The sequence below is a fragment of the Lepidothrix coronata genome, unplaced genomic scaffold, assembly GCF_001604755.1.
Source record: "Lepidothrix coronata isolate B3197 unplaced genomic scaffold, Lepidothrix_coronata-1.0 Scaffold48, whole genome shotgun sequence".
NCBI lineage: Eukaryota > Metazoa > Chordata > Aves > Passeriformes > Pipridae > Lepidothrix > Lepidothrix coronata.
This window is the reverse complement of record NW_016690228.1, coordinates 4,245,493-4,264,752: the sequence shown is the minus strand read 5'-3', so window position 1 is coordinate 4,264,752 and position 19,260 is coordinate 4,245,493. Positions and strand designations below refer to the sequence as shown.

The following is a 19,260-nucleotide window of genomic DNA, read 5'->3' as shown; positions in this document are numbered from 1 at the left end:
TCCCCACCTGCAGGCAAGCAGGAATCTGGGCCTCACAAGACAACTGTGGCGTGGGTGTTATTGGCTGTCTGTTTTGGCAGCCTCTCATCCTTTCTTCCAGCTCTGTTTTGAAATACAATCTAAATTAAAAAAAAAAAAATAGAAAAATTAGACATTCCTGCTCTCTCTACTCACATCAGCAGTGCTCCCACTGCCACAGCATAAAGCATGGCTGCCAAAGGAGCGGCACCGTGCAAGTTGGCCTATGTATCGCAAATGTTTGACAAAGAAAACACATACTCTGAGAAAAGGTACATACTTCAGGAGGGGCAGAGGAAGGCAAGAGGTGAAAACCAGGGCAAAGAGGGTCAAGAGGGCTTTGTGGACTGCCTTGCTTTAACAGGGGGAGTAGAGGGAAGAGAAAAATCTCGCTCCAGAGCTGACTCTCTCCCGCATTTAATAGCATTAGGTTCTAACATGTAATTTGCACTCAAAGACTAATTCTTTCCTGTGGTTTGATGGATGTTAGCATCCCTTTTTTTTCTTCTTTAATAATGTATTACATAACATTCTGATACACTAATTACCATCTCATGTCATAGCAATTTTATTAAGAGCTTATACTTACAAATACCCATTCTGAAAGGATTTCAGGACTTCTTTGTAATTTTCTCTGAACTACGTTTGTTGAAGCATTGGCAACATGGTCTGATGCCACCTAATGCAGCTTCCAGTAACAAATGACACATCTCTACACAAAAATCTCAAGAGCCCTAGGAGTTAGGCATGGATTCTTCTTGCGTTTAGTCTCAAAGACTTGTAAACAAGTTACTTTTAGCACACTAGGTTGTGATAGAACACTGGTAACACAGCCCTGTTAGGTTCCTGTACCTGCTACAGTTCCAATTCCACAAGCAATGCCAAAAGAGAAAAATTCCTTTATACCAAGTAATGGAAAATTTGTTAACTATTCTGCAGTTAGTGTTTGCTCATTAATATGTTATCATCTCACCAGGCAAAACTTGGTACCATGAGGTATTTTTCTGTATAAAATTGCTAATGCCATCAGGATTGTCCAAATGGGATCATCATCATTAAAAAGATTACATGGTAAGGAAAGTGATTACAACAAAGTCTGAGTAGAAGGATTACTAATCACAAGTAGAATACTGGTACAAATCTCATTCTCTGTATACAAGAAAGGACACAAAACCTTTTAAACATAATTTATATACATTTATGGCTTTATACAACAAATTGTCAGGGATTGTTCTCATGTGTCTGTAGAAGTACATCAGGCACTTTTTCTGAAAATATCCACATATGAATTTTAATTTTGCAATGTGACTAAGTCAGAGCAGTGAAGCGTTGAAGAGCTGTCACACCACTCACAAATAGAACTAGCAGTATGTACATGCCAATCTTTCATAATATTGCTGGTTTGTGGAACACCTTCAAAAAAGAGGCCAGTTTTAATGTAGAATAATTTGCTTTTTGCTTGCATAAACCATGCTGCATCTTACATTATGATTACCATAATAATAATAATAATAATAATGAGAATACCTTATTTAAAATCAGTCATAAATTAAGAATTCTAGCAATTTCATAATGAAAATAGGAATTTCAAATCAGTAAAAAAATAAAAAAGTACTAACATACATCCAGTGGTTTAACAAGTGCAAATTTTATACTGTTTTATAATTGGTCCAATTTTAACTTCTCAGGGATGCTCTGTTGATTTAAGCCAATAATAAGCAATACGATTTTTGCTTATAAGTGTAGGCAAACTGTCAGTTTATCAAAGCAGAGCTTTCCAATTAATGCATCTACTACCTAAACATATATCATATAGCTATATTATGGAAACCATACATCTTTATATTTAAAATATCTGAACAGCTCTATAATACAATAAACTTTTAATAACAGTACAAACCAGAGAAAAGTCAAAAACAAGGCTGCATAGATAAGATCATCTGCACAATTCACAAATCAATCATTTACAACAATTCTGACAATTACTCCAGAAACTTGGTACTTTTACTGAAAAAGGATTTATTACTAGAGGTCACATAATGTTTGTTTTCAAGGCAGACAACATGCTCCTTCACCAAACTTCACAGTATTCCAGAATTACAATTGCAAAATAATAGAATGGCACCACCAAAAAAAAAAAAAAATTGATCACACATCCAAACCTCTGATTACCTACAACTGTTTTCTCACAATAATTAAAAGGGCTTCCTACAGACTGTTGTAATTAAGGAACGGCTACATTTACGTTATTCATAGTTATAAAAGGAAATGAATAAAATATATGTTTACAGGAAGTTATACAGTAGCAGTTAATAATAAAAAGGAGGTATATTGTTAAATGTAGCATGTTCAGCTGCATCCCCATAGAGTACTGCTTTCTTTGCATGCAGATGTGAATTTTACGACTATTTTGGCCTATGTGTATCAGTGCCTATTTGGGAGCAAACATTTTTGCACACGCAGCAGAAAGAAGGATCTTCAGAAACCTATGTGAGACTTTTACTTGCTCCACTGCCAGTACTTACTATCACATTTCAGAGATAATGAATTTGATAGCGAAGATCCTACTAGAGATATTTGCCTGTAAAAGCAGGTGGCTTCATTGAGGCTTTGGCACTAAGAACATTTGATTTTGCTCAAAGCAAGTTCAAAGACTGATTTCACGCTGGGGGAGATCCTGTATCACAAGACAGCTTAACATCAGCCTCTGGAACTGCTGACAAGCATAACAGTATATCTAAAAAAGTAGGACCAGCTGTAATTAGTAGCAATTTAAGCCCAGCAGGGAGCTAAATGCTAGCACATCAATAAATACATTGCAGAGCCCTAGGAAAGTCATAACAGGATCATTAAATATATAGCTTGTTACTAAACTTCATTTACTTGGCACATCCTGTTTCTTTCTGCACCATACACCATCACTACAGGGAAGATAAATTTCAATTAGAACGTTTTCCAGTTATGAGCCATTTAGACAAAAGAAAATTCAGTGTAAAAATATTTGATTCTCCCCTTCATAAAAGCCAGGCCTAGCACAAAAGCTGTTCATCCTGTCAGGGCATAAAAAAGCTCCAAGGATTTCTATAACACAAATGTTGTGTAGCAACCAGTGAAAAGACAGGTGAGGCCTGTTATCCACACATCCATAAAAACTGCATCGTGCAATTACAAAAAATCAGAAGTCATGTATTCCAAGACCCACTCCTGAAAATGCTCTGGTAGCTGTCAGTGTGCCTACTCCAACAAGAGCAAGTTTTTCCACAGAAACAAGATGTCTCTCATTAATGCTTTCCCCTACCCTAAAGCTCATGCATTTGTATAAGTTTGCCACTTACTTTATCTTTCTTATTAAAAAAAAAAAAAAAAAGACAACATAATGTTTTGTCTTGCAATAAGGTGGCACGGAAATTTTAGCCTCCCACTCAAAGGTAGCATTCTTTCCTCTTCGAATGTACTACTTTACAAAAGAAACACTGATGAACCCCAAAACTAGTGCTAATTATGACAAATGACAATTTTTTTGTTAATTTTACTACAATTATGAATTTTCCACAAAAAGGTCCTGCTCTTGAGTGCACAAACATTATGAGACCTCCATGAAATAAATATAAATGTGAAGCATTGTACAAGCATCTTAACAATGAATACTTAACACTTTGTGGTAGTCAGAGTGAAAATGATAATAAAAGCAGATGACATTTCTAAAACTGCATATATAAAACTGATTAAATACTTTCTAAACATAAAGTTGTCTATATTTATACATCACACAACAAAAAAAGGGATGTCAAAACAGAAATGTTTTGTATTCAATATCCTTATTAAGCTTTTTCTTTATTAGCACTCCCAAGTGGTATGGAAATTTATAAAAACATGTACTTAATCCAGTTAAAATACTGTACAAAATTGAAAGGTTATGAATGCTGCCAGATCTCAGATTTATTTTTTTTTAAGTTGCCTACGTAACAAAAGTAGATTTTAATTATAAGAAAAATAGCTTGGAAAGTATTCCAAAAATTATCTTAAGCCCAACAATAAAGTCATTAGTCTGACAGTGAAATATATTCTTGCATAAATTTACACGAATACAGATAACTTACCAAATGGCATTTAACCTACTGTTTGCCTTGAAAAGTCAATGAGTTTAGTAGGATCATATTTAACAGGCTATTCTATTCCCATATGAAATGTGTGGCAATTTTGAGTAAAATAATGTAGTTCATACTGCTGCAAGGCAAGTCCACAGTTATCTCAATTCATCAAAACACAGGTAACATCAACAAAGGTTAAACTCACTTAGGGCATGAGATCATCACAGTATTCTTACAAAAGTTTATAAATTTTTCTTGGACCAAAACAGATAGTCTTAGAAAACAATTCTTCTTCTATAGATCACACTGTACAAAACCGAAAGCACGACATGATGTAAGTAAGAGTCTTTGCTGAGATTATATGGTGTAGTGAATTTGGCACTTCAGAGTAATGAAATTTCCAATGGCACAGTTCTTATCTACAGCAGCACATAACCTGCAAACCTTGGGCAAACATCCTGTACAGGAAAACACTCTCTCTGCTGCCAACTCTGACGAAAGGAAGAAAAAAGAAAAAAAAGACCCCCCCAAAAAGTCAGTGCATGCGCACAGCTTTGTCAAGAAAATTAAAAAGAAAGGTGAAGGACATCTTTGTACTGCTTTTCTCAGTTCCTGCTGTCAGACAAGTCTGGAGAATTTAACCATAGCCTAGGAAGAAAGAAAAAACAACAAAAAGAACAAATTAACATTCACACTAGAAGATTAAATCTATTAAAATATGCTCAAACTATATTTAAGATACCTTAAACAGGGGGAAAAAAATTAATCATTACTGGCTAGTTACCAGCAAGTTTTTTGTTTAAAACATCAATGACAAAACGTAAGTGCTCCACAAGAAGTAACAGAAGTTGGTACACAACAATCATAATGCACCAGTGGAAACCTGATTTTCAAACTAACAAAGGACTGGAAAGTGACTGACTGTTATAGAGGCAGTTCACATGCCAACACAGAAGACCTCCTAGATTTTAAGCATTTTGACATCTTTTTTCCCTTTAGCTCTTTTGCAGATTTATCAGAAAAAGCACAGCTTACCTCCTACTACATCCTAGCCTGACACCCAACTGTGTGTGGTTGTCTTTACGCTGTGCTGAAAACTTTGGTTAGGCAATACACTGTCAAAGTTAAAATCTAATGTTTCTCCATCCATAAGGTCATTACGGATAATCGACTCCATGTCACAATCCAACCGTTCAATTAACATGTCATCTAAGTCACTGGGAAGCTTCTCCTGGTGGAGGGAAACAATTCCCACCCTTCCGTAGCCGTTGCAACTGTTAACAGGGGCATACGGATTCATAGCATTCATCTGCATTGGGTGACTCATAGGCACTTGTAACGAAGTCTTCACTGTTGACAAGCGATTTAGACCTGAAGTGTGTGACATGGTGTTCACTGTGTGTGACAAGGCACGGCCATTAACTGCAGGTGTTGGCTGGTTATGTCCTTGGTGAGGGCGGGCATTAGGGTTCATCATTTTGTTGTGGGGTGGTTGGTTGCCATAAGTTGGCATCACCGAGTTAGTGACCATCAGCACACTTTGGCCCAGCACCCTGCCACCAGCCTGGGAAACACCAGTGTCTACTGATGCCAAGATATCATTGTGCGGTGGAGAATCGGAAGTCAGTAACTCCTTCAAAAGTCCAGGATAGTTATATTGGCTCATCGATCCATAGCTTGATTTACTGTCTTGGAGAGTCTGCATAGGAATCTGGGACAAAGAGTTCATGCTAGCTTGAGCGTAAGTAAATTTCCTGTAGTCTGGATTTGGTGAGCCTATACTTGTGGTTGAGGACGCAAATGAGTAACCTGGTGTTTGCTGCATCAGGGTAGCAGATGAAGACTGGGTTGACACAGTCATTGATGTATTAGGTGACAAGAGATTAAGATTATCCAAAAGATTTTCCATGTTCTCAGAATTACTCATCTCTGAAAGGCTGGGTAGAGTAGAAGTCATTTTGGTGGCTGATGATGGGTATACCACAGAGTGCACATCCCCATCTCCAAGATCATCTTGCTCCGGCAAAATAGGAGAAAGTCTTCCACTAATTGTACTAGCATTAGAGCTAGTTCTAGGTCGAAATGTACTCCAGTTATCAAAGTCATCGTTACTGTGAGAGCTGGGACTTGCAGGCCACTTTGAGAATTGTGATCCAGGGCTGTCACCATTTCCCTCTTGACCAGACTGAAGGGATGCTTTTTTCTTGGCAGCTCTGCCTCTGCTCTTGGCAAACTTGCTGTTGTTATCCATGGACGCTGCTCGCCTCCTAGGAGATTTGCCACTCTTTCCTCCTTCAGGATTGAGCATCCACCAGGAACTCTTCCCTGTTCCCTCATTCTGCACTCTGATGAACTTGCTGTGCAGAGACAGGTTGTGACGGATTGAATTCTGAAAAACAGAATGACATGTAAGAAATAGAGAAAATATGCATCTTTTATGGCATACTAATATTTGCTTTTGTAAACATACTATCATTTTGTTAGAAACACAGGAGTACTCATAAAATAAGAAAACATGCCAGTATGGAAACATCTTTTATCAGCTCACCACCTTGAACTGGCTGAAACAAGCTTACAAAGAGTCATCATGTCAATTTGTCTGTCATCTGGCCCGATCACATCTGACATTATAAAAAGTCAAATAAAACACTGAAGGAACTGTTCTGAAATAAAAATTCCTCATAAAGGAGACAAAATAAACCAAAAGACCAAGAAGATGACTGAAGATCTCATTATCAGCTTCACCCTAGCGAATTGAACCTGACTCCATTTATGGATTTTTTTAATTATTATTTTCCACTAAGTTCAGGAATGCTAAATCCTGTTCTATGGTCCTTATTACGGATTCTCATCCTGCACATCACTAAATCCTGCAAACCTGCAACATGCAAACTGTGACTGTTGCCACTGAGCATTAGTGAGGTTTATATTACCTGTGTTATATGAGAAAATACATATAGAAAACCAGTTGAGGCTTAAGTTCTAATTTTTATAAATAAACACAACTTGCCTAAGAAATCATAAGAGAGGAAGGAATGCAAAGAACACAGACATGTAAACATGAAAACCTCAGTCTTCAAACCATCTTTTTCTTTTAAAATCAACATTTTAAATATGCAAAATTGACTCTTCTAATACCTGAGGGCATCAGATACCTGGTGCCAAGAATGACCAGTGGTACTGGAGCTTTTTGTTACCTCCTCAGCTATAAGTAATGTTCCACATTTTGTTCTTAAATACAAAAAAAAAGAATAAAAAAATAAATAATCCAAAATGGAAACCCACAGGTCGACCTGTTAATAAGAGACTAATCTGTGCTTTACCAGGCTGTAGATGAACATATTTTTCCTCATATAATTTTCTGCTGAGCACATGTAAAAAACATTGTATCAACAGAAAAGCTTTCCTATATCTTGACACTGTGGCTAAAAAGGCCACAAGTTCACAGAGTGCTGAAACAGGCAGCCATGGATATTGGTAGAAGGGTGGGACAGTAGCATGGTCTACATGGAGATCCACCTGGATGGTCTGTGCTAGGACAGTGATTTATGCAGAACAAGTACGAGGGAACCACAAAACAACACATGAAATGTATAAACAAGAAATTAGACCTCAATGGCAGAGAAATCAGTGATTCGCTACTCGCCTTCCATCTATAGTAATTTTTAGCAACTTGTCCAAAGAAACTTTTGGGAGAGCCAAAATGGAAAGACTGTGTCTAGAAAGCACTAGAGTAAGGTTGATCTTCACCAAAAACCCAGTTGACCAATTATGACAAAACAACTAAATGGCTGACAGACCTACAAACACCCTGTTCTGTATTTTCTGTTTTCCTATCTATCTATTAACTCCCATCTATCTTCTCCTAAGTTTTTAACCTGACACCCAACGCCCACTACAGCACCAAACCATGAGGATGATACAGCTCATGGACCTTTGTATGCCTTGTGAGGCAAATCAGAGGATGAGGGACACAGCCACTGCTCTGGTCTGTGCTGAATTTGCTGAATTTTACAGCCCAGAGTGCTGCTTCTGACAGTAGCATCTTCAAAAATGTCTTCCTACCCTTTCATTTCTCTACATCTACTTTCTCAAAGATGCACATCTTTCCCCATACATCTCACTGACAGAAGAAAGGAGCAAAGACCATAAGTAAGCATGCAAGATGAGAACAGTTATCTCATGGGCCCTGGTTCAAATCAGAGACAACAGGCTCAAATTCCCTGCAAGAGGCATGACATGTTTTGGACCACAGAAAACCAATCAGCCAAACCAGGACTGGCCACCTGCAGAGCTCAACAGCAGAGATTACTCTAGGGTCAAAGATGAAACCTTCAATAGGTGAGGGCAGCAAGGAGCTCTTACAGTCCTGCAACACCTCACAGGCACCAGTGTCTTGAGACTACCCTCCCAAAACGTGCAGCTTCACCCCAAGCAGGGACACGAGACATTCCCTGACAGCAGATGATGGCAGAGCATGGCCTCAAGGCTAGCTGTTCAACCAGCACAGCAACGAGTCAAATCATGTGCCTAGACTCAGAAGCGTTTCCAACCTCTCCTCCAAAGAACCATCTTTAACAATTTATCCCAGTTAAACAAACACCAGAGACAAGTCCCTTTCCCTGGCAGTGTTCAAGGCCAGGTTGGATGGGGCTTGGAGCAACCTGGTCTAGTGGAAAGTGTGCCTGCCTATGGCAGGAGAATTTGGAACTAGATGATCTTTAAGCTCACCCAAACCATTCTACGACTCCATGATGATTCTATGATTTGAGCGCTTCCTCACTCAATTTCAAAAGGAAGCCATTCTCCTACAAATTATCAAGTAGGACTGAATCTCTTCCCTGCAGGTAACTCTGCAATCAATCCTCAATCTAGCAACAGGGTGTTAGGGAAGGCCTTGGAATTTTATTTGCACCAGGTGCAGCTAACACATGGAGAGGGTAAGCCTGAAAATCCATCTTTGGACTTGCCCACAGCCCCAGGGGCTGGCTGAGAAGCCTTGTGAGGCTGGCCTGGCTCAGCCTGTTGTTTTCACTCAAAGGGCCACAGCCAAATCCCTGGCTGACACAAGTCCAGCTCTAGAAATGTCGCAAGAAAGTTGTTCTGCACGGCTGTTGATTAAAAAACCTCCTGTGCCAGTTCATTTTTTTACTGTATTTTGTAAACATATCCAGTTGGCTAACGATCACTGTTTACTATCAAAATAGGCATATCAAACACACGAAACATCAGGCAGGGAAAACACCATGATGAGGTTCAGCTCCCTTTGCTCTGCAACACAAGTGTTAAATATTTAAGATGCTGTTCCTTAGTCATCAAAAATGTTATAATCTGGTATTATTGTACCGAGGACATTTGAGGTCGCTCTTTGAGTAACAGAGCTGTCTCCTACCTCTGCCAGCAATGAAAAAAAAATTTTCCTAACAGGAAAAGGTTTGCGGCCCAGAGCTTGTTACATAAATTCCTGTTTTTCACGCAGCCAGCAGGACATTAGAGAAGCTATGATTTACTAACTTGGAAAAAGTGTTGAAGAGGTAAATCTTGTGAAAATATGCACTGCTGTTAATGATGTTGTGTCTACAAATCTTTGCCAGATGTAAACACAACCTGATAAAAAAGTATAGTTTCAGCAGTGGATCTTGGCCGCCAGAGGAACAGCGTGGCTGTCAGTGGCTGGGGCACACGGTGGCACCATCAGCCCCAGCACACTGCAAGATGCCCTCAACCATGACTTTCAGTTGGACTTTGAAGCAAAGCCTCCCAAAACCTGGCCTGAATGACTCCAAAAGCAACCATCTGCATTTTGAGGTGGGTCTCTGCGCAGCAGTGATGCATGACAGATCACACTGAGAATAACCATGCTGGAATTTTATCCACATCTGGGTCAGGATGGCAGCAGGGCTGCTGCCGCCTGTGGAGTACTTCCTGGGATTGAGTTTCCGCCTCTGGGATAAAGTGAACCTACTTCATGCCATACTTCAGTATTCAGACCAGAAACTGTGGATATGCTTATTGTTACTCGCTGATTTAAGATTCCAAATATGCAAAACCAGTATCTGCTATGTGAAATGTGATGAGCCCATACCAGCTAATAAAACTTGTGAAGCCAAAAAAATTATTCCTTGAATCTACACATTTATATCATTCATCTCCATTTCCAACATTTCCAACAGCCCTACTGATATCTAATACTGCATTTAAACCCAATATTAATACTAAAACATGCAAATTCAGTTTAACTCAACTAATTGCTGAAAAAAATTATATCCCTATCACAATTGAAGTTAAGGTATTTAATTACTTTTTTAGTAAATTGTTTTGGGTTTTACTAAATATCCAAAAGCTTTTTTACACTTGAAAACATTGTACTTACTGAAGCAAGACCACACAGTCACACTGGCCATCTTTCCTTCACACCAGCCCTTGGAGCACCCAAAGGAGAGGGAAGCAGAGCAATGTTCTGCTGCAGAGCTCCTCTTTAACCCCACTTTAACCCCTGACTCTCATGCAGGATCTAACTGTGAGGATCTGTGGGTATCTGGGGAGCTGCAAGATCCAACATTTATTTGTAAAAGCACCTGTAAGTGCTCATGGTCTCTCCCACCCTCTCACCTGTGGGCATAGGCAGCACCCATTCATCCAGAGTGCCATGATAGCCACCAAAAGGGAGAGTGAAGAATGGATGCATCAGTCAATACACTTTAGAAAAACAAGTGGTTTTTCTATCAAGGTGCATATGCTGACAGCATTGCAATAAAGCATACCATGGTATCTCAGAAAGAGATGCAATAGTAATTAGTAACAAAGGCAGGAGTTGGTCTCCGGAGGCAGATGTAGCCATAACAAACTGGGAGGTCATAGGAGCAACACTGCTTCCGTAACACATAGGTCAAGGATTTCTATTAAAATTAAGTCTAATGACTGCCCACTAAGTTTTCATTTAGAAGACATCACAGCAGTCCACTGCTTTCTACACCCCATCCAAGGGGGTAGTCTACAGAAGTTGCCAGTCAGTTTATTTTACCATCAGCTGAAATGACTTCAAATACAGATTGGGTCACAAGACTTGACTGTAGTTCTCAGATCTCTTCAAACAATATCTGAAACAGATTTGGAGGTTGAAGAGAAACTTTCAGAGAACATGATACTCAAGACTGCTTCTGCAGAAGAGGGGAGGCTGCTTATTTATTTATTTTAACTGATAGCTGGAGGATACTGCAATAGGAACATGCTCAGGAAAGAAAGGGTTGAGGACGGGTAGGAGAGAAGGTCAGAGATCCACCAGCTAACATTATCACTGTTGAGATGTGTCTGCTGTGATCAGTGGTGACTGGCACATGAGCCAGCTGTCCTGATGCTGATGTCCTGATATTGACAGCTTACAGCAGGATTCTGAACCAGCAGAATCTTCCTGTGGAGATACCACCAAAGCAAAAGCTTTGCAGCAGAGAAGTGAAGACCTCAGGATTTCCATATGCTATTACAGAAGACAGCAGACCTGTCTCTAGGTCTTTGTGTGGGGACTCTACAGCAGATCCAAATGCTAAAATCATCCTCCTCTTGGAGCCTCAGTGGCAAGCACCACTCCAAAAAAGAAGTCATTAAAACTTCTAGGAAAGTGTGCAAAGGACAGGAAGTTGTCTAGCACACTTTCTCTGGGTTTGTTCAGCATTAAAAGCCAGATAGCAGCAGCAGGGGCTAACCATGGCAAGTAGCACCATGTAGCATCTATCCAAGGCTAAGTTAGACTGTGCCTGGCAAAACAGGCAGGTCTGCCTGCAACCATTTTACTGTGGTTTCCAACTATTCTGGCAAGTTTGCAGGGGCTAGGTGAAGAGGCCAAGGAGGAAAGAGAACATTGGTAACTCCAGACCTACCAGAATTCCCTTTGGTATAAGAGTCTGATGTAAGGCAGTCCTGTTTGTCTTATCTAATGACAATGAAATACAAGAAGTTCAGATGTAGATGCTGCACATGAAGTTTGGATTTCCCTCAGAGCTGGTGTTGGACACTCAAAATTGATTCGTCAACAGACAGCACAAAATATATTCATAAATCAGCCTTAGTGACATTTTTCTCGAAGAAGGGTTCCTGATACTACAATGTTCACCAACACAACCACACTTTGGCTGCTGTGTCAGAGGCTTCAAACGCTAAGGAAGTAGCTAATTTTGCCACCCAGTTGTGGCATACTTTGATTACCACTCAGAAGCCTTCTCTGTTGTCCAAGAAGAGCATGGACAGAAAGCATGATGCTTAGCCTCAGGTCAAAGAGTTGTATTTAGAAAGATGCTGGAAATTTGCCACCTGCAGCTGCATGCAGGTGGAAGGGCAGGATTTCCTCCCAAACAGGTCATGCTTTTTTGGGTCCTTTGTTCTTGTGGAGGTGCTTTTATTTTTTTTACTTCATTTTTTTTCTCCTGCACTGGTATATGATAAAGAAGTATCAGCTGGAAATGTGAAGAAATACTTCTGTCTTACTAGAGGGACCTTGCACTGTTTCTATGTGTTTTCCATTACAGATGGTGGCATAGTGAGAGTCTTTCCCAGACCACCACCTATGAAACATCATCTCCAAATATAGACATACTTCCATAAACTGTTTCACATGATAAGATTTTGGCAATGCATCCCTTATTTCATGCATGAATGTACAAGAACAGGACAGACTGCATCTTATCACTGTATGGTTGCTATACATATCTCCAGCACAGAGAGAGGCTTCCTATGACCAAATGTCAGTGGCATTAATATAAGTCCTGTACATTCTGCAATCAAGTCCACAAATTTATACTATCCCACATTTCCTTCTCATAGCTGCCAAAGACTAAAAAACTTTGAACATCGAAGGTGCTTGGCCATCCTCCAGGTTGCATCCTGCTGCCACATATGGCACAAGGGACACAATTACTGGAGTTTTCTCCAATGGAGCATGGTATGTAGTAACAGAAAATACATACCCAGCTGCAGACACTGATGTTTAAGAGACTTGGCTATGCATTCCTACATGTCAGAACTGGCAACCCTACTAACATGCATTTGAGTAATTTCCAATTTCTATCCCCAGATATCCTCCTCCTCATTCTAGGTAGACTCCTTGGAAGCACTTTTGCATAATGGCAGTTTGGACATTTCTACTGAGATGGTAACACCTGCCTACTTTCTCTACACAGGCATTTAGAAAGAATGAATGTAAAAAACGTGAACAAGGTTCATAGTATGAGAAGTATGCACACAGGGCAAGCACACTCCTGAATAGTGTTCCACATATGATGACCCCAACCAAAACTTCTTATGATCACTCTTATGTTTTCTGTACCTCCAAAAGAGACAGAGCCACAACCAGGCTAACAATGTCCTATGTCAATGCCAATACTATGTTTTATAACTACATTTATATTTCTGTGACCACAATATAGGTGTGGTATATCATCAACACAGTGTACATCAAATATATAAACATTTGCTAGAATTTCAAAGCCAAGGAAACTAAGTGACATTGACTAAGAAAAACAGCAGATAAAAATGCACACAAATATCTGAGGTTTGTTGGATGGACCTTCCTCCCTCTGGTAAAATCATTTGGGAAGCCAAGACAGCCAACAGGTTTGTCTAAAATCTATCCATTTTCAAGTGAAAGAAGGGAACAATAAGAAGGAAATATAGTGTTATTTTAAAAAAGGTAAATAGCAATCAGGATAAATGATAGCTTCATTTATCAACTTCATTTATCACAACTTTAAAAGTTGTGAAGTGTAAAATATTAGGGAAGAAATAAATATCAGATAAGAAAATTTAAATCTAGCAGGAATAACTGTATTTGGTGATCCAGAAAAATCCTAATGCTGCCTTTACAAAACTGATGCTGCAACCTTTCTATTCCAACAGACGGAAAACAAGTGTTTGATAAATATAGGAGTTTCATATTAGTAAATAAACATTTCTGTTTTCCACAAATATAGAACATATATATATGCATATATACATATATAGCTTATGACAAAGAAGCACTTCCCAAGTTCATTAGTGACACAGGGCCTCACTGAAGAGGAATGTTTCAAAGTCAAGATACCCTTATAACTGGGGCTTCTTCTCCTCTCTCTTTAAGCACTCACAGACCTCCAGCCTTCACAAGCAGCCATCCAATTACGTCAGTAATGCAAAAACAGCAAAGCAGGAGGACATATGCATAACCTGACTGACTGCAGTCCCAGGTCCTATCATAGAAAAGCTGGTAAAGGATTCAATTAATAAAACATCAGAGGTCAGGGAAATAATTACTCTTTCAAAACAGTCCCATGGAATACAGGCCATTGCATGTACAAAAAACTATCTTTTGTTCAAGAAAGGTAAGCGAGGGAACACCTGCAGTTATGCCAATGTCACACTCAATGAATGACAGGGCAGGCAAGATAGGCACCATGCACCGCTGCTAAGGTGTGCTCATCAAAGGAATTAAGAGCATTAGAAGTATCTATAGTGCAGTAAGCCATGAGGAAGGCTGCTGTGATTCATGACAGCCAGGTAGCCCTCTCACAATTATTCACCACGGGCTCTAACACAGCGACCAGGAATGCAACTCTAGAGGGATGCAGGCACCACAGCAGTCATAACAATTTGAGGCAAAGCTGTCCTGGAATGCAGAGTACAAGCAGGTTATTGCAAGGAAAACATTATTCACAATTATAAGTTAAGTTTACTAAAATTATTTGAAAAAAAATTTGGAGGAATAAAGTAGCAGTTCATCCATACAATGTTAGAATGACTAATAGCTTAAAATTTTATTATGGGACTAAAGCAAAGAGAGACTAAGGAGTATTTTTTTTTTTCAACCAGTGGGAATAATTATGATCAGTAGGACAAAAAATGTTAATCACTCATTTCCTGTTTAACAGAAAGCCTGTTTCACCTCTGCCACTCTTCACCGTTACACCCAATCCATCACAAAGACTACAGCACTGTTTATAGATAGCTTCAACCTCCACCCCCCTTTTTGTCTTTCTAAAGCTAAGCTGTCTTTTATTGACTTTCGTTAGCTCTAATGAAGAGGTACAAGTGTGTATACATGCTAAATATATCAATACTAATTAGACCAGCAGATCATCTTAAAACGAGCACTGGAAACACATTTTCACCAGTAAGAAGCAATAACTTGAGAAATAGGCCAAGGTCTCAGTGCAAATCACAGAGGTGAAAAACATCACAGGATTCATTTTTTGCATTGGCCTTTGTGGACACACAGAGACCTTTCAAATGAAAAAAACCCAACCAACCAACCAACCAACCAAACAAAAAACACCAAAAAGAATGGGGAAAAAAACCAAGACACCCAGATATGATTACTCCAAAAGCTTTAACAGGGTAAGTGAAATAACTAGAAAGATCCCTGCCTGAGAAGTCACATAAGCTTTACATGCTAAAAGCCCTGTATAATGACCAAAGCAGTCCTTTGCCACTTGTCTAGGTAAAGGCACAAGCAAACCTAGCCCTAAATGTTTGGTTCCAGTTGGATACTTTACTAGGGAGCCACACATCTCTTCATTTTCATGGATTAAGACTATTTGCTTTCACAACATCACTGATAACCTAAAGGGTTGGAGTGATTGTCATGAGCTGACGGATTTACAAACAGTGTGTTACCCACAACAGCTGAAAATAAGTTAAAACTGAGGCAGGTAAAGCAAAGCAGGGATGTGCTGGAGACATGGGCTATGTCCATGACACTTGCCCATTCACTGTAGTGCCTTATGGGCTAGCTACTATTGAGGACTTATTGACCTGCAACAATGCCTACTGCCTGACCATAGACCTCTCCTTAGAGACATGGTGAAGGAGCAGATGCCAGTTTGCAGTCATGGTTCTGCAGACAGAACCAAGGGTGCCTGCACTGCACCCACAGCTCCTATAACGCACACTCATCTGACAAGGGCAGCAGAGATATGTTTAGGAAAGGCACTAAGCCTGTCTGTATTTCTTACCTCGGGAAGTAATATACCAAGGGTGATGTACAGATCCAATAATATAAAAAGTTGTGTTGACTGAGCCTTTGCATAGATTGAAGAAAAAAAAAACAAGGAAATATATCTCCTTATTATCCTTATTACACCTGTATTGCCTTAAAAGAGGAAGTCTTTTCCTTTAGCAAACAAAGCACTAAAGCACTCAAATTCTCTGGACATGGATGCTACTGAATACTAGCTTTTCAAAAACAAAGAGTCAATGAAAGCAGCAAGCTTACTTTGCAGCAGGGTTAGCTGTGCCCCACAGGAAATCCCTGGCTTGAGGAAACTGCAAGTCTTGTAAAAAGAAGGGCAAAGCCTTTCATTTAGAGGCTGAATGATATCTTACGTACATCTCACTATGCATTTGATCTTTATTTTGACTGCAGCAAGTGAAAGGATAGACTACCAAAATTTTAGTGTAGTCCCCAAAACTACAAAAAGAATACTAAAACAGTTGAGTGGAACTTTTTGTTTGGTTTAGGGCATCTTTAGAAACCGTTTAGTGCATCTAGTGGTTAAGATGCTGAAGGTTTCACATTTGTAAGGGGATAGTGTCAGCTTAAAAATAAGAACCACCCTATGGATTTCACCTAATGGTGTAAATATCTGATATGGATGTAGTAACAAAGAGAAACTTAGGAAAGAAGAGATAGACATTCCTATTTCCTTTAGTTTCTTTTGTATGTGAACACAGTCCAAGTGTATAAGGCACTGTTTTACTATTTATTTTTTCCTCTAGCCAATTCACCCTTTATCTGTCTCATACATAAAAAGAAAATAAAATATAATTTTCTTGTTAACAAAATATTAGCAGGAAAAAATAGATTTCTTAAGTTTTTATTAAAATAGCTTAAACAGGATCATACTTAAGTTCTCTTTAAACTCCTGCATATCTACCAATCTGTAGAGGATGCTGCCTTATGCAGTCAACATTTGTTCATTTTCTTTGTGTTCTATTCTTTTACTTGTTCTTTACTGCAGAGTTACATGAAGCCATTATATATTTTCAATTACTCCTCTTTGTACATCCCAAAGAGGCACCACATAGACTAGGTATTGTGTTTTTTCTCACTTCTTTGAATGCAGTTTGCCTTGGTACTTTTCTCCCCCACCACAGAAGAAAGTCAGACCACCAGCACACTCTCTTTGGGAGAACACTTTTCAATTCAAGTCTGCTCCCACCGCCTAACAGATTTTACATAACATGATTTACTACTCCAATGCCAACAAAAAACCCTGATCCAAATTTCAGCAAAGCCTTGGGCTATATTCTAGTGTGCATTGCCCCTCTCCACTGTCTGGCCAGTTGCAGCCACCCTCTTTCAAAAGGTGTGGTTTACTTAAAGGGATTTTAGTTGATTTTCTAAGGACTCCAAGGACTCGTGACAGGTGGTTGCACTGTTCATGCCAGAGTTTTCCTCTTGAATGCTGCTTTCTGTGACGTTCTTCAGGCTGCAGTTTCAAGAAATGCTGGCGCTCATCACTGGTTTTTAAGACATCTGTTCAGTATTATAAAGCCAGAGTCATCCAATCTTGCAAAACATGTAGCACCAACTCTGAACAATGACCCCTGGACACAGTCACAACTTTCAGCAGCCTGTGGGAGGCAGAGTACTATTTCTCAAAGCAAGATGGGCAAACAGAGAAGGGAAATCTAAAGAGCAATTTCTCCCCTCACACCCATTTTGGAAGCATTCCTATTCCCTCGCTACTGGTAGGCTGTGTTCTGTACTTAACAGACCCTTATTAAATCAAAGGACTATTTACAATCTACATACTGGCAATTCTACATTCCCATAGAATGTCATCTGGCAAGAGTGACTTAAACCATCAGCTTTTTTTATTGCTTTCCTCCTTCCCAAGCAAGAAAAGTAAAAAGGACAAGAAAAGCTATGTTTTTAATGACATGAATGGAATTAAAAGAGTAAAGCCCAAGAGCTCTGGTGCACCAGCCCTCATCACAATACCCAAACGTGAGGGTTTTTTAAGCAGTAAAATATTACAGTGAGGACAATGAAAAGGAAGATTAGCAACACCATTGTGGTTTGAGATCTTTTACATTCACACCTGCTGCTAAAGGTGCAGGACCATGCTGGACACAGAATAGGACAGCTTCCAGAGTGGGACACTGTTATGCAAAAATGAGCTTTTTTTAGGCATTTGGGTCCTAGTTTTCTTGTGACAACTAGGTCTAATTATTCTCCTCTCTTTACTGTTTCCCTCCATTTGATATATGCAAGGAAACTGGCCTCACCATGGCTGCCCAGAGACCAGACCTCATTCATTCATTCATTCTCCCATTCCCCTGAACAGAGACTGTTCAGACACAAGGAAACTCTGGGTTTAAGGTGCCCATTGCCAGGTACAATAGGAGATGTCCCATGAAGGACATTGCTATAACTCTCATCAGTTCAGAAAAGAAAACATTGCTTTTGAAAAGCCTCCCCTCCTCTTTCCTAATCCCTTGAACTCAAAAAGCTCTTATCAATTTCAGATTAGGCTCCCTCCTCCTGGAAATCACAGCCTTCACTTGGTGCAAACTTTGCCATCATTGTTCCCATCCCCCCATCAATGAAAACCCCATGTGTAACCGGACAGCCCGAGCCTGCTGGCCTACTTATTCAAATTTAAGAACTGCAACAGCCAACTTCACAATCACAAAGCCTGCCATAGGCCTCCCATCCCTCCCATTCTTTTGCCCAAAGATGAGGAAGGTGAAGGAGCTTCCCTCCAGTTTTCTCCAGATATGCATTAGACTGCTATGGCAAAAGCACAGCTGACACAGGGAGCTAAAATGTCCTAATCGATTCAAAGGGCTGCAACAAGGAAGTCTGAAGATACTCTACAGGGACTTGCTCAGTATTTGTCTCCTTCTGACAGCTTTTGCTTCTTTCAAGTACTCCATTTTAGTTTTCCCTCCTGCAGACATTCAGAGAGAGAAGCAACACAGCCCCCCGTGCAGCTCCAAAGACACACAAGCTCTTTTCTTGAGTGGGTCAGAATGAGGCACTGATTTCAAAAAACAAAAAATAAAAATTACAGGACATAAACTTACATCAGATTAAAAATAGCAGGAATGTCAGCAGTAGGAGCTGTCATTTGTAACAGCTACCAAGACACAGGGAGTTATTTATTCTGCGGATCACATA

At 39.6% G+C, this 19,260-nt stretch overlaps 1 protein-coding gene across 1 annotated transcript in view; it reads right to left on the bottom strand.

Moving 5' to 3' along the window:
- Positions 1 to 570: 570 nt before the first annotated feature.
- FOXO1 (forkhead box O1) overlaps positions 571 to 19,260 on the bottom strand; it is a 65,144-nt gene continuing 46,454 nt past the window's right edge. The window contains exons 2-3 of the mRNA XM_017815084.1: positions 5,145 to 6,498; positions 571 to 4,757 (exon numbers count right to left, since the gene is read on the bottom strand). Of these exons, the coding sequence (XP_017670573.1) occupies positions 5,158 to 6,498 (1,341 nt within the window). The 3' untranslated portion in view covers positions 571 to 4,757; positions 5,145 to 5,157. The remainder of the gene's footprint in view (positions 4,758 to 5,144; positions 6,499 to 19,260) is intronic.